This window comes from Protopterus annectens, chromosome 2.part0 (genome assembly GCF_019279795.1).
Source record: "Protopterus annectens isolate FY-2018-M chromosome 2.part0, PAN1.0, whole genome shotgun sequence".
In the NCBI taxonomy this organism is placed as follows: domain Eukaryota; kingdom Metazoa; phylum Chordata; order Ceratodontiformes; family Protopteridae; genus Protopterus; species Protopterus annectens.
The window spans coordinates 1,813,599,098-1,813,616,064 of NC_056728.1; the positions used below are offsets into that span (position 1 = coordinate 1,813,599,098).

The 16,967-nt window shown below is 38.4% G+C and overlaps 1 protein-coding gene across 2 annotated transcripts in view; it reads right to left on the reverse strand.

Annotated features, from left to right (window-relative positions):
• The window catches only part of LOC122793640 (anoctamin-7-like), a 2,355,351-nt gene that overhangs the window by 384,658 nt on the left and 1,953,726 nt on the right, over positions 1-16,967 (reverse strand). For both annotated transcript variants that reach the window (XM_044061850.1, XM_044061849.1), the window contains exons 16-17: positions 7,443-7,497; positions 1,113-1,210 (exon numbers count right to left, since the gene is read on the reverse strand). In XM_044061850.1, coding sequence (XP_043917785.1) covers positions 1,113-1,210; positions 7,443-7,497 — 153 coding nt within the window. The remainder of the gene's footprint in view (positions 1-1,112; positions 1,211-7,442; positions 7,498-16,967) is intronic.

The window sequence follows — 16,967 nt, forward strand, 5'->3', positions numbered from 1 at the left end:
TCCTCCATGTATTTATAACATATTACTCTACATTTGGAAGCACATTACATTCATTTCTGGCTCTCCAAGCAACATTACTAATATGTTATTTCTGGGATCATTTCCCTCCTGTTTCCTCTCTTTAAAGTCCTAATGCTAATCACTTACACTCATCATAAAGCACACATTACCAGCTATGGACTCTACTTAGCAGAGTATGATGTCTGGTCTGGTCACAGCACCCGTGCTTCCCCCCTCACTAGCAAGGAGCAATAAAGGCTAACTGGTCACAAACCAGATAAACAGATTAGACATCGTCTCCACAAACTGCTACTCAGTTAGTTCTTTCAGTAATGAATCCAATCAAATAGTCTTCACTGGTTCTTGACTTTTTTGAAATAAAAGACTCTAAGATTAGTTATAGCGCTACATCTCTTAGTGTGGTGAAATTAACTTTAATCATGGACAAATAATCAGTGTTTTAAAGCATGTAACACCGCAAAATGTTAGCATTTTAATCTTCTTCCCCTAACTTCTTGCATATAAGGGATATTCAAGTCAAGGCTCGGCATGATGCAAACACTTGTCTCTCTATATTTGATTACTTCCAAAATACCCATTCAACTGTATTTTTGACAGATTCCATTTGGCTTCTGGTTCCATCTTAACCAGTTCTAGAATTAATGTATCATTAAATAAAAATGTGCTTTCCAAATAACATCAGGGTTAGTTTACTGTGTGACTGAATATGTAGACCACTGTGACACATCGTTATAGTGTTCATTTCATGCCTAATAGAGAGAAATAGCAGTGAGCCTCATTGTTTTACACTTGAATCCTCATCCTTAGAATGAATAGCTTATGTCATAAACTAGAATGTCAAAGGGCATTTTTTATACATGAAGGAATATCTGTCTCTAGGAACTTCAGCTCATTCTGCAGTACCATATTAACAGCAACATCTTCCAGATTGTTTATATACTATAAAAACTGAATGCGTGTACAAGCATGCACAAAAAATATGCACTTCTACCCCCCCTGACATACATGCTGTATTCTAATGGCACATAAGAAAAGCACAGATGTGCAGGTATATGCATGCAGAACTGCACACCATACTTTATTATACTTACGGAATAACAAACTCCTGGATGTTACTCACAATCTGTTTTCCCACCATAATAATGAACAGTTGCTGAGCCAGTTCAATCAGGCACCCTCCAGGACCACACTACCAGAAGGAGGAAAGACAACACAGATGAAAGACAGACAGCATAGTAAAGCAGTGCTCCAAGTGTAGCTGATGCAGAAATAGGTCAGAACCAAAGAAAGAATTTTTCAACTGCAGGAAAAAGACAACTGGCATGTTTACAATACTGATACTAATATTATAGTTACAGATCACAGCCAACATCAAAAATTAAGGCAAGCCCACACTACAAGAATTATTTCAAGTTAAGTAAAGCATCTGAAATGACAGTACGCTTCCCATCCTCAAAAAGGGTATATAATCAGTCTTAGTAAAAAAACAAATTTGTTTAAGCATTTGTTAATACTGAGATTATAGTAATTCTTATTTATGTTAATTATGTTTTCTAATTATGACCACCCTGACTGAGTGCCATGCCATCTGAAAAACCCAAATAACCATAGGTAAGTACTAGACCAGCTGCCCTTGCAGGCCATTTTAAGCCTAGCCAATTCCTGTCAAAGGTGAGAATCAAATCCCGTACCTTGTGTCTGTGAGGTAAATAACTTAACCATTATACCAATCCACAGCAAAAGGAGTGAATACTTGTACAGAATTCCCTTACAAATATAACAGACTACCACCAGATTGGTACCTTTCCTGGTATCTTCTTCCTAGGAAGTGGTGTAACAAATGTAAAAAGAGTTTACATAAGTCCCTGGCTGTAGAAATAATTTGGAAACATCATTAGCCTCAGTGTCCTGGTCTGAGGTCCCAGACTTTAACCATTGACATACAGTGCTACCAAAACATTCTGTCGTGTCAGGGTCATTCTATAACAGCTCAGCATCACTGTAGTCTTTGTCAGATTAACAGACTCTCATTAGAGTCTGTTACAACCCCCCCGATCTCCTCCCCCTCCTAACCCTGCAGTGGTTCACATCTATTTATGAACCGAGGTTAACAGCCATGCTAGATAACATTTGTAATGGTATACATGATTGCAACTTGTTACAGCCACAAATTACAGAACAAGGTAGGAGATATGGCAGTATAGTGTTTGGCAAATGTGTTTATTTTTTACAGTAAGTGATGTGCCAGAAAATTTGCAACAAGTAGAAATGCATCACTAGCCACTAACTTTCACAGGATGTCTCATCAATTACTCTACAGATGATTTAACTCTAACTCAAAACAATACCACCAGCTACTATTAATGACTACAGCGTTTCCTTTTTTTCCAGTGAGAACTCCCCGATGAACCTGTTAAACTGATTGTTTATAGTTGGAAGTATGAAAAATTACAATATTTGTGCATTTGCACAAATATTATGAAAATGACATGCAGTATATGCTATCACATAGTATAATCTGAAATCAGTTATTAAACAAACTGGCCCGTGATGCTTGATATCTGCATATTATTGTTATAGAGATAGTAATAGTACATTGTAAAAGGCCTAAGCAAACTGTCCATATTTTTGTAAATGTATCCAGAATAAAGTACAAAGCAATGAGCTGCAGGTCGTAATCAGAAAACTGATACCCAGATGGTAATGTTATTGAGATGTAACAGTCTGTGTGGAAATGTGACCCTCAAAATAACTAGACAAACAGTGCAGATATGATATACTAAGTCCAAGGTTGTGATAAGAAAAATAATTCCCCTACTCTGAGATATAGCACTGCCAGAGCCAGTATGTATGAGTAACAATAACGTAGGGGGCTCATCTCCCACATCGGGATGCAGAGGGGTAAAGCTCCAATAACAAAAATGTTTCAATATTTTGCAAAGTGTTTCAAGAGAGTATCTGTATTTGGTTAACAATTGCACTTTGCTTATCACACTCATATTTAATAAACTCATACATCTGAGAGGGTGCGTGATTTCACTCAAAGTGTATAATGATTGCTATAAACAAAAATTATATACCCTGTATGTACTGTAAAGAATTGTGTGATTTACTCTTACATTCTGTATTTGTTTTCATAATAAAAATAAAATCTTGCTAAATGCATGTTATAACTTTGTCTCTTTAACAACGTAGGTCGTATTCTTTTTCCTGTAATGCCGTTCATTATATTGCTTATTTCGTCAGTTCGGTCCCATGCCCATATATGTTTCTCTTGTTTCCCTTTGCATTATTCTTAGTGTACCTACTTCTGCAATAGAAATGATACCCTTCATTACCCACACTAGTACTGTTCCTGAGCCTTTGTGTACATTTTACACTATTATGCACTTGATTTATAAAATAAATTCTTATAAAGTGTATAATTGACATACCGTAAAAAATAAACATATTTGCCAAACACTACACTGCCATATATCTTACCTTGTTCTGTAATTTGTGGCTGTAACAAGTTGCAATCATGTATACCATTACAAATATTATCTAGCATGGCTGGTAACCTCAGTTCATAAATAGATGTGAATCACTCTGGGGTGAAGAGGAGGAAGATACCTGGGGGGGTGTAACAGATGCTGGTGAGAGTTAGCCAGTTATCATGTATATGTGTCTGTGGCTGTGCATATCAGTGTGGTGTTCTATACATACATTTGTTTAGTCAAAAAATACAGAAAAAAGTTGAATGAGGCATCTATGTGCACTACATATTATCTTAAAAAGAAACAGGACTCATTGCCATGTTTGTCCTGATGACTTTGCTTAATTTAAATCACATTAATTAAGTTTTCTAGGACATGGGTCCTGGTATTCAGGAGTATAGGGAGCTTATGTATAAATGTATTTGTGTGCTATGTCTGACATAATGCCTGGGAGATAGTTCACAGCATTACTGAAATTCATAGGCATAATTGTGGTAGTCCCTGGGAATACACATTTTCTTTTCCAGCTAGTTCAGTGGTACACAGGGGCATACCTCTCCAACCTCTTAGTGCAAGAATTCTGGCCAAAGCCAAAAATATTGGGGAACACTGGCCCAAAACCAGGGACATATTTTAAATGTAGTTCTTACAAACTTCTGAATTAGCATGCATTTTCTGAAAGATAGTAATTTTAATCATTAATGATCTGCCAGAAAACTATTTGTGTGAGGAACAGATCAAAATATGAAGAACACCTAGACATTCTGAAAAATTCTAGACAGTTGAAAGATGCGCACAGGAGTGACTTGTATGGTACTCTGTATCAGACCCTCCTGTGCTCAGGAATGACAGGTAGCACTTTATAACCTAACAGCACACATTAACTAAGGCATCTGATACTGTACAACATGTCTTACCAAATAGCTACAGTAGCTAGAACAGTATGCCGTACAACAGGTAGCTGCCTCATTCAGTAGTGCTGTCCTCTATGGACACAAATGACTCTTATTCACAAATTAAATAGTCAGTTGGTGGGTGGGTGGTGCCTGAATCATTAACATAGTCTAGTAATGTAGCCAACTGGTACTGTGTGAGCCCCCTCTGGTGGATGTTCACCAGTATCACACTGTTGGGATGATGTTGGCAATGTTAGGTAGTGGATTTGCCTACACTATAGAATTTAGTAGGTGTCATTTGCATTTAAGATGGCAATAGCTGAAGGGAGAAATTACATACAGTGTCTAGTCAAAAGTGAAAATGTGAATATATAAAATGAACAGTAAATCACAAGAAGAGCCCTATAGATAAGGAATTCACTTGCCACAGCTGACTGACAGTAACAGTAAATGTAATAATAATAATAATAATAATAATAATAATAATAATAATAATAATAATAATGTGTCCTGAACAATGAGATTCCATCAGGACAGGTTGCCTTAGTGCGTGCTACTATCACCAGTATGTGTGAGGCCTCCTCAAAGAGGAGAACATTATACATGGTATCATATAGTGATAGAAAATGCTACACAGACATAAGAACGACATTATCAAGGCACAACAATATACATGATAATTGCACAGTGATAGAAAATGGTGCAGAGACATAGGAACATTGTCAATGTACGCCATTACACATGGTATTACATAGTGATAGAAAATGGTATAGAGACATTGGAACAACAGCATCAATGCACAACATTATACATGGTAAATACATAGTGCTAGAAAATAGTACAGAGACACAGCAACATTTTCAATGCACAGCATTACATATCGTATTACAAAGTGATAGAACATGGTATAGAGATATAGCAACAACATAATCAATGCACGGCATAACACAAGGTTTTACATATTGATACAAAATGGCACGGAGACATGGAAGCAACATAATCAATGTACAACATTACACATGATATTATATAGTGACCGGAAATGGTACAGAGACATATGAACAACATTATCAATGTACAACAGCATACATGATAAATACATAGTGAGAAAATGCCACAGAGACATAGGAATACCATAATCAATGTACTGCATTACACACTGTATTACATAATGATAGAAAATGGAATAGAGATATAGGGACAACATCATCAATACACAGCATTACACAGGGTATTACATAGTGACAGAAATTGTACAGAAATATAGGAATTTCACCATCTATGCACAGCATAACACATGGTATTACATAGTTGAAGAAAATGGTGCAGAGACATAGGAACAACATCAGCAACGCACAATATAGATAAATGGTATTTCACATTGACAGTCAAAGGTACAGGGTACTTACAGGGAAACAGAAACAAGTTATCAATGTTTAGTATAAATACAATATATTACCTAGTGATCAAAAGGGGTACAGAGAAAGAGCTCTTTACAGTGAAAAGAAATCAATTCTTACCAAAACAGTGCTGCAGTTTCAAAAACAACCTTTGAAATTTGTGTTTTCATTGCAATCCATCCATTGCCATTAAAATTTGTTAAAAAATGGTGGTTGTGCCACATGAGGCAATGGGGTCTACATCATAAACACGGAAATGCATATGTGCAGACTACATATACGTCGACACATAAAATGTGAATGCTGTAAACAGCAAATGGTGATGTCCTCAAATTTTTTCCTAGCGAAAAAATTCATGCAGCCATTCACAAAAAACAAAAAAGTTAGAAACCCAAATCAGGTGGGGATCTTCGCCCCCCCCCCACACCCCCAATGTCAGCGCTGTGCCCCTCACACCCCCCTAACTAACTATACCAACTCCAAAATTGCACTACAGTGAAGGAAATGGCAACACCGTGTAGTTGATCAACTACCTCCTTGCCCTGTGACATATTCATTGAATCGCCTAAATGCAATTCGATGAATATGTGTCGCTCATTATGTGTTCACTTTTCAGCCATTTCATGCTTATGATATAGATCCAAGGCAATGAATTTTGGTATATGACATCAAAAAAGAAATTCCCAAAATGTTCTATTGCCACAAAATGACAAGCAACCTTAATATTTAGGAATACAGGAATTAATTATTGGCCCAAATGTACTTATAGAGACTCAAAAAGTAAAAAAATGAAAAGTGACGAGCATTCAGACGCTGTGTAGATAAAACACTGGCATGTCCTTGACAGATCATTTACATATATCCCATCAGCCTTGACTGCAGGAGGTTTAAGGTTTTACACAATGAAGACTTTAGCTTAGCTGGGTCTTTTCTGCAACTTTTTAATATACTAGAATTTATGGTTTTCTTATTTGAGAATAATTTCTGCTTTTTTTATTTCATTTTTTTTCATTGTCAGACCTCTAGACAGTGGCTTGATATTCTTTATACAATTAGTCAAGCAGACTATATAAAATGGGAACTCAAAAAGCTCTATATATACCAGGAAAGTGTATTTTCAAGAATTTGAAAACAAAATCGTAATACAGTCACATGGCTTCCTGAGCATAAGACCTGAAAAACTTCTCCCTGACTAATTTATAATGTCCTCTATAAGCCCATTTACGTAAAAAAGCAATGAACAATGGAACGTGAACCATCAAATTAATACAGAATATGTAAGTTTATAGTATCTTACAGAGTCATCTAGTTAAACCCTGAACTTAGAGTGACTATAGTCACTGAGTTGGTGAAATCTTTCTAAGTATGGTAATTTTAGTGTTTTCGAACAATTACTGTTTAACACCGACTGGACAAATCAGTAAGGGGAAAAAAAAGACATTGCACGACCATTTAATGGATGGAAAGAAGCAGAAACATGGAGGCATGGGAGATTTTAATACTTCATCTCCAGCCACCTGCATTTTGAACATTTCACTTGACCATAAATGACATGTTCTAAAGCATATTCAAACAATACTTCATTTATGTATTTGTTATGCTTTTTTTAAACTTGGATAAAATAATTTCAGGCATGCAGGGTTACTTACGTCTTCATTTCTCATGCCAAACAATTTGCCATAATGACCTGGGTAGCCAACAAACCTGAAAATAAAGAACAAAAGTACTAGCTTAATTTGTTTGCAAAACACATCTGCCCAATATAAGCACTGCACCTGACTATGATAAAATGAAAAGGTTTTAAGATATATGAAGAGATAATCTAAAAATATGTTCTTTTCGGTGTCACTTATGTTAATGTAAAGCATACTTTTCATTATTTGGTATCCAAGTCAATCTTCAAGGCAGAGTCTATAACTATAACAGTGCTTCAACAACATGTTGTGATCAGGTATCTGATTGTAACCACATTATTATGTATTCAAAAAATGGACGCCAATAAATTAACCTCGAGAACACATAATAAAGGGCTGTGATTGGTGAGACCCAATAATAACTCTTTATTGTGCAACAACTTAACCAGTTAGAATGACCGTGGCAACTTACTTTCAAGCAGCTAACATCTTCACACAACTTGCTGTATCAGCTAGATAAATATCCTGCTCTAAAAACATTATTCAATGGCACTCTCCCAGCAGGTAACTATGCTCCAAAGACAAAGGTCTAGTCTCCACCTTCAAATTTCACAATACTGCAGGAAATGCCCTACAATCCAACTTCGTATCCAAGCTGTCTAGAACTCCATACTACAACCCATATGACAAATAGAAGTACATCTCAAAGACAAAACTAGAAGTACATTTCAAAGACACAGAGAAAAGCTGCTTCTCTCCTGCACCTGGTTAACATCTGTGCCAAAACATGAACATGTCATAAACTAAATTATCCTGCCAATTATAAATCTCAACCACCGAGATACCTCTAACATTTCAAAAGCCTTCTTATCCATAATCACCCATGCCTCTCTACCTGAGTTTAAATCACTGACCCTAAGCCACCTACACCTTCCCATCCCCTCTTAACTTCCATCCATCTTCTTCTTCTGTATGTATTTCTAACTAACCAATCTCTTCCTCTTTCTGTTTTCTCTTAAACTTACTGCACCCTTTTCTTTCATTTTCAGCTCCTGTATTAAAATTCTTTGGTATGAAAACTAACTTGTAAGCAGTTGTTATAATAATTTGTACTGTGACACTCTTACATATTTGCAACTATCGTACTCCACCTTTTCTTACTTGTTACAGTCAGACTTTTCCAGCAAACAAATGCAAACAAAATAATATAAATATTACAAGTACAGAAACTCCACAAAAATAAATTGCAACTGTGTTTCACTTGGATTCTGCTTGTAACTGCATATTAAACTTGAAAAGAGAACGCAGCTGTCTCTTGTGAGTCAGGCAGAAATTAGAACAGGTTAATTAAGGAGTCACACAGAAGTTAGAAGAGATCAGATAAAGTTAATTATCTGTGAACTGAGGGGGTAGAGCTAGGAACTAAAGGGGTAAAATAAAACATTTCAAAGCTTTACTGTAAAAGCCTCATCCAGACACTGCCACAGCTTGCTGTAAGGGAAAAGTTAGTTTGCTTTTATTTTTTTGTATTTTGTATTACTTTATTGCCTTTTTCTATTTTGTATACTGTGATTTGTTTTCTTTACACTGTGTTTTACTTGTATTCTTCTATACTGGGTCAGAAGATATAGCAAACCTCCTGGCTGATAAATTCAGCTCCAGCTTTACCCCCCCCCCCACCTTCCCTCAGGAAATATCATCAAATATAACTCCCCCTACTATCACTAGGGAAAAGGTCCTTAATGCTCTCTTTAAGACCAATAACACTGCATCAATGAGCCCAGACAATATCCCAGGATGCCTTCTAAATAGCTTGAAACATGACCTATCAGGGTGTCTGGAATTAATATTTAACTGTAGCCTCCAAACAGGCTTCGTGCCTCATGAATGGAGAAAGGCAACAGTCATCCCTCTGCACAAAGGTGGGCCATCTACAGACCATGGAAACAACAGACCCATGGGTCTCACTAGTCTTATATGTAAAGCCATGAAAAGAATTATCATGGAGATGATCAACAGAGATATAGCAAACCTCCAGACACTGGACCCAACCCAGTTTGGTTTCGTCAAGGGCGGATCATGCCTACTCAACCTGGTGGACATCTTTGTGAAGGTCACCAAAGCTATGGATAAGGGCACAATCATTCACAGTGCCTACCTTGATCTGGCCAAGGTATTTGATACAATACCCCACTCGGGCATTCTTGACAAATTCAAGAGGTTAGGTAGAAACACGTATGTCACCCGGTGGATAGCCAACTGGCTCACAGACAGGACCCAGGAAGTTTGAAGTGGGGAGTCCTCCTCTACAAAGAAGCCAATCACACATGGAGTCCCTCAGGGATCAGTCCTTCTCAGAAGTCAAGGCCAATGTTAGTGGTCTCTGACTGACTAAATTTGCAGATGATTGCAAATTAGGAGCTGTCATTGAATCACACACTGACACAAATGTTCTCCAGGAGGGGCTTACACAGACAAATAACTAGTTTCAGAGCTAAATGCCAAGAAATGCATAATAGTATCCTTTGGGAAGTCATCAATCCCTGGTAAGTATCATATTGACAGCACACTCCTTGGAGTTGACCCAGTAGTCAGAGACTTAGGGACACACTTAGATAGTAATCTAGCCTTTAATCATCATGTGTCTACAGTGGTGAGGAAATCATTCTACGTTGTGCAACTTATAACTAAAGGTATGGCATCTAAGTCCAATAAAGTCATTGTTCCACTATATTTGTCATTCATTAGACCTACCACTGAGTAAAATGCACCCTTTGGTATGTACCTAACCAGGCATATCCAACAACCGGAACGTCCACAGAGGTTCCTCACTAGAAGAATACAGGGTGCAAGTAAAATGTCCTATGCAGACCGCCTCAAGGCCCTATCCCTGCATTCTGTCTCCTACAGGCTTTTCAGGGGAGATCTATACCTGGCATACAGGGCATTGTCACACCCCACTCTGATGGACCTCCTACATAGCCACAAAAGAAACAGTACCAGAATTACCCATTTTAAAGACTTAAACCTTGCTTGTGACATAAATAGGACATGCTGGAGAGATAGGTATGTATCCCAGAAACTACCTCGTCTATGGAACAGGCTCCCCATCCGTGTGAAGCAGAGATCCTCCCTAAGCCAATTCAAGAGCAATTTGGACAATTGAATGGGAAGCTGGAAATTCAACCCTGGTTTGGCACCTATGTCTCTAATGCAAATGGGTAACCTGTAAATGGTTCATCTCCCAGGCCCATGCTTACACTTATCAAGAGTATCAGAACTTGTCATAGATTTAGGATGCTTGGCTAGGCTTAAAAAGGCCCTTATGATTGCCTAGTAAACACCTATGAACCTATGAAGACTATGAACCTATGGAGCTTTACCTATGCCACATACTAGCTGTTATAATAAAAAAAAGCCAAAGTGTTTTACCATTTTTGAAAGCAATTAAAGCAGTTAGTGAGTGCTATCTCATAGACAGTGAGCAAGGGAAAACTTAGGGACAGTTTTTTTAAATACTGCCTTAATTTAAATGAGTTACAGACTGATATCTGTAATCTTCTATGGATGTATTAGAAAACATATTCAGGGACAGTTGAGAGTGAAGAAACGTCCCTTCCCTGATACAGAGCCATAGCAGTGTTTAGGGGGGTGTGTAACAAATGTTACACATCTCTGGAAGCATTGTTATGGTCAGGTCTGGTGCTATAGTAGTGTGTAACCAGGATGTCATTTAACAATTTTTTTCATGCAATGACTGCACTCCATGTACTACACTGATGTATTTTAATGTGGTATTAATAATATTACACGTGTGTGTACTTCTGCAAAGTTTTGAACTTGTTTTTTTTTCATTTTCATTACACCTTATAACTAAATAACATCCATTCCTTGTGAATATGAAAATCATATACGTAAGTACTTCTATAATCAAGCAAAGGCACTGAGCAAAGTGTCAAAAGGCACTTGCAAATCAGAATGAGTAAGCACTGAATTGCAAAGGGTACATTGAAACATTTTATCGAGACATATAGGACAGTAAGGTAAAGTTCTATGTTCCAAGTACTTTTCACTGGTAAAATATGTTGTCAGTAAATTGCTTGAGTTAATTATTTAGTAATGCTGTATGCAAGCTCTTTAATGCTGTCTAAATATCATGTTTATATATTTGTTCTTGCTGACATATAATGCAATCCTATCTGCACAGGAATGCATCACTGTGGAGGAAATCCATAAGCTGTCTTCTATTACACCACTGCTTTTGTTATTGCTAGTTTAGCGCACAGACACCAACATTTTTTTAACACCATGGTTGATGTCCCTACCACTGTTAGTTCAACACTATTTCTAATGAACAGCACTTATTGTCTGTTATTGCATGTAATACAAACCATTTAATTTCCGATAGTAATCTAAGAATTTAGACTACTCTTCTTATAATTGTGTGATTTCATGTCTGATGGAAGAACAACTCTGTTTCTCGGGCGGGATAACAAAAGAGAAAGAAATGGACTAGCTTTACACTGAAATATCTGAATAATAAATAAAGCAGAATTTATTTTATTTAATTTTATATTAGTGCGAAAGCAAAATAAAGCAGATGCAGTTATAAACAAGACTTTGTTGCTATAATAAAAATCAGAATTAAACATTTTATTTATTCCATAAATTAATAATATGATTGTTTTCTTTTCCGTTTTCTATGCTTTCAGCTACAGGGCGAATGCATAATTGTTTACATTTTTAATTTGTTTTTTCCTTTTCATTTTTCCCCTACTTTTAATAATGGAAGGTCTGTCAGTGAAGGTTTACATGTGATATATTGATATATGAATCTAAAATACAGCTTGATTTCACCAGCAGAATGTTCCTCATCCTGCCCCCCACACACACACACACGCACACACTGGCAGTGAAGAGTGAGAATGAGCAAGCGATACCACACACACACACACACACACACACACACACACACACACACACACACACACACACACACACACACACACACACACACACACACACACACACACACACACACACACACACACACACACACAGCTGACCATCAGCTCTTCTCCTCATTTGCCAAGTCTGCTGACCAACCTTATCCTCCCTCAGGGACAACATGATCCATGCCCACGGCTGGTGAGAAGCACAAAGATGCTCAAGCAGTATCTGATGAGTGTGTTACTGGCCAGCTATGTCCAGAACACCAGTTTGGGTTACCTGGGATAGCATTGTTGAGCAAAAACTGGACATAAAACCAATCAACCCACCAATCATTAACTTAGGATTGCTACACTCTATATAAGTTCACTGACAGGATGCAGCATGGAAGTTGGTGACATAATGGTAAGGTGGAGGCTGGCCATCCTCTGTATCCAGGATACCAGATGAAAGGGCAGTGCAGCAAAGTGGCTTGGGATCCAGAGTCTACTACTCAGGAGGAGAACAGACTAGAAATGATGTGGGAATTGTGATGAAGTAGAGGATTCATAAGACAGTGAGTTATGTCATAAGAATTAGTGATACACTCATGGCAATCAGATTCCAATGTAAGAACAGAGCAGTATTCATAATCTCAGCTGGGGTTCCACAGCAAGGTTTTAACAGTGAGGGAAAGAATGGATTTGGGCAGCAGTTCCAGTGCCTACTAGATCAAGCAGGAGAACATCAGTTTGTGTTGGTAATGGGGAACCTGAATGCACATGTTGGAACAGACAGAACAAGCTATGAGGACACATGGGTGGGGCAACATGAAAAAAGAAGTAGAGGCCATCCTAGACTTCTCTGTAGCAAATTACTTGAGGGCGGCCAACATATGGTTCAGCAAGACAGCCACAAGATCTCATACCACAGTGGCCAACATGCAACCCAGGTAGACTTCCGTAAGCAAAGAGCTTTGGGATAGAATCAGCAGCTGCAAATTCATCCCCAGGGAAACTCAGCCCGCAGCATAAACCAGTGGTTACCACAATTAACTATAAGCAGTGGTCAGAGAAGGCTCTAAGGCCAACAAATACTATGCTGAAGACTTGGAAGTTGACTAGAGAGAAAGTTCAAGAGTTTAAAGAAACACTCAGAGCTCTAGCATCTCGGGAAGAACAGTAAAGAGGTGAAGTTGAAGAAGAATGACAGCACCTCAAGACAGCATGTATGAGGACTATAGAATGGGTCTACCTTGGTAGACTGAATTTACACTTATCTGAACTGCAGATTACTGAGACAACAGCAACGAACTTGCAATAAACCGAACCTTCACATTAATGAAGTTTGTTACAGGGAAAGAAGACACTTGCCCAACATTTAACAAAATAACACACTGAAGTATGTCAAACTCATCTAGGTGGGGGGGCTATGCCCCCAACACCCTCTAATGTAGGGGAGCACTTCCCCAACTAAATATACCAACTCTGGGATCTCACTACAGTGGGGAAAAGGTAAAATTTCTCCATGTTGGCCAAGTGTCTCCGTTCCCTGTAAAATCAATCAGTGATGTTCAGGTTCAGTTTGTTGAAATTTTGGTGTTGTCATCTCTGGAATCTGAAATTCAGGTAAGTGTAAATTCCATCTACCAAAGTAGACCCCCTATAGAACAGATATGCGGCCAAGCCAGGTATGGAAATAAGGTCCATAAAGAAAACTGGTGGTGAAATGCAGAAGTCCTGAAAGTCATCAAAAGAAAAAAAAAAAGAAGTGCAGGAAAAAGTAGGAGACAGAAAAGATGGGCCAGGATAAGAATAATAATGGTTGTCTATTTTTTTTTTTTTTGTATGGGGTTGGGCTGTCACTTCAACTGGCGCTATCTCTCTCAATTCAGTGTCTATCTCCTTCAACAGTCATGCATGACTGTCACAGGTCATCTCTCACCCAGTCCATCCATCTCTTTGCTGCATGCCTTCATTTTCTCTTGCCTTCTTCCTCTCTCTCCTGATCATCTTCATCCAATTATCTTGTACTTTCCTACACAAGATCCGGAACAACCACAAGAGGTTCTCTTTGATATTTTCTGTAAATGGAACTGCTTTAGCTTCAGCTCTGATGTCTTTGTTTCTTATTCTGTCCCACAGTGTGCATCTTACCATGTCTCAGGCACTTCATCCCCATCACCTCTAGTTTCCTCAGTTGCTTTGCCTTCACTGTCCAGGTTTCTGTACCACAGTAGTACTGGTTACACCACTGTTTTATACACCTTGCTTTTAAGCTTCTTTTACATTCTTCTGACACATGCTGCCCTGATGCTATGTGCTAGTTAGATGCACTCCCACTGATTCTAGCTTTGACCACCTCATTCAGAATTCTTTTCTCCTCAACCACCCCACCCAGACACTTGAAGCTGTGAACCAGTTCTACGATTTTTCCTTCTATCTCAGTTTTTAGTTTCTTCAGATCTCCCCTATTTGCTGTCATGATAATTGTCTTGTCTGTGCTCAGTTTTCTCTCATATGCCTTCAGTTTTGCATTCCATTCACCTATCACACAAATAATAACCTCTCCCACTAGGATTAGTAAACCCATCAAAAGAAAAGTATCTTAGATTGGGTACTTATCAATAGCCACCCAAGCTTGTATACAGCTGGCACTCTACCCGATGACCTAAGTGATCATTCACTAACTTATATTATTAAGCATAAGGCAGAACCCCACCAAAAGACTACGTACAAAGCAATCAGAAATAATAAAAACTTCAATCCTACTAACTTCCTAAATGAGCTTAAATCGGTCAACTGGTCAATTCTAAAAAATCTACCACTAGATGAAGCCATGACTTTCTTTAACAATAAATTCCTGAGCATCCTTGACTCCCGTGCTCCTGCACGTACTACAAAGACTAAATCTAATACTGCTCCATGGCTCACAAAGGAAACTAAGATAAAAATATAACTTGGAAATATAGCCTGGACCAAATGGCGAACAACTAAAGCCCCCCGCGACCAAGTGAGACATCGTCAACTTAGAAATGACACAAAAAACGTATTTTGCGAGACAAAAAAAAAACTACAACCAGAACCTCCAATTTAAACACCAAAACAATTCCCAAAAATTTTGGGCAGGTATTAACCGACTTCTTCATCCAGGACAATCTACTACCCCAACCCCATCAAACTACACCCATAAATCCCCTTATACTGTTGCCACTGCCTTTAATAACTTTTTCACTGAAACTATTCAATCCTTAGCTAACCAACTTACTCCCACCCACTCTAACTCTACCACTAACACACCCATTTCTCATTCCCCCATTTAACTTCCAACTTGTCTCTGCCACTTTTATCCAATCCCTTATCAAAAACCTAAAACCAACCACCCTTCCTGCTGACCTCCTTCCTGCAGAGTACCTACAAAAAGCTGCCAATGTCATAGCATTCCCCAGCTCTGTCCTAATCAATAGAACACTAACTGATGGAACTATCCCCTCAGTGTGGAAAATATCCCATGTTATCCCACTCCACAAAGGTGGAAGTTCAACAGAACTGTCCAACTACAGACCCATTGCCATTCTCTCACCACTAGCCAAATTAATGGAGAAGTGCATTCATAAACAGCTTATGGACTATCTCATTCATAACGGTCTGCTTGACAACTCTCAGTATGTCTTTAGGCCACATCACAGCACCACCTTTGCCCTCCTTTCTTTTAAAAATATCATACTCCAAAATAGGAACAACAACAGGCTATCTTCAGCCCTATTTCTAGACCTGCCAAAGGCCTTTAATATGGTCAACCACAAATTACTCATCCATTCCCTAAAATCCATCTCCCTAGATAACCATGCTATACAGTGGTTCCTATCCTATCCTATCCAAAAGGCAGACAACAGGCTGCATTAAGGCAGGCCAAACTGTCCATCCTGCTACCTCTCATCCTTGGTGTCCCTCAGGGCTCTATTCTAGGTCCTCTACTCTTTTCTATCTTCAGCAACAATCTTCATACTGCCATCCCTGATGCATCCTGCATTCAATATGCAGACAATTCTACCCTGATCTGTATGGCCTCCTCCCCTTTAGGCCTGCACCTTAACACAAAACCCATTTTACACAGTTGAAAATTGGCTCTCTAATCACCATCTGTTGTTATATTCCAACAAAACTAAAATGCTCCTCTTTACCCCCACCAGTAGATCCACCCCATTTTCCTTCTCCATAACATCCAACAACCATACCTCTATCTCTCCAGATGACCATACTAAGCTTTTAGGAGTAATAGTGGACAATAATCTCAAATTTGATCTGCATATCAATAAAACTATAAAAAACATTAGTAAGAAGCTTGGCACATTATATAGACGCAAACCTTTTCTAACTCCATTAGCGAGGACTGCAGTCGCCCGCTCACACCTACTCTCTACCTTTCTATATGCCCCTCCCCCAAACTCTCCATTCTGAGTAAAACTGAACTCAGTGAGCTCTCTCACTGTTACAACCATGTTGTCAGATTTGCCATAGGCCCAACATACAGGACACATCACTGTCAAAACCTCAGTCTTCTCGGGAGGCTAGAACTGCCACGCCTACTTCTGTTCAATCAGCTTATAGT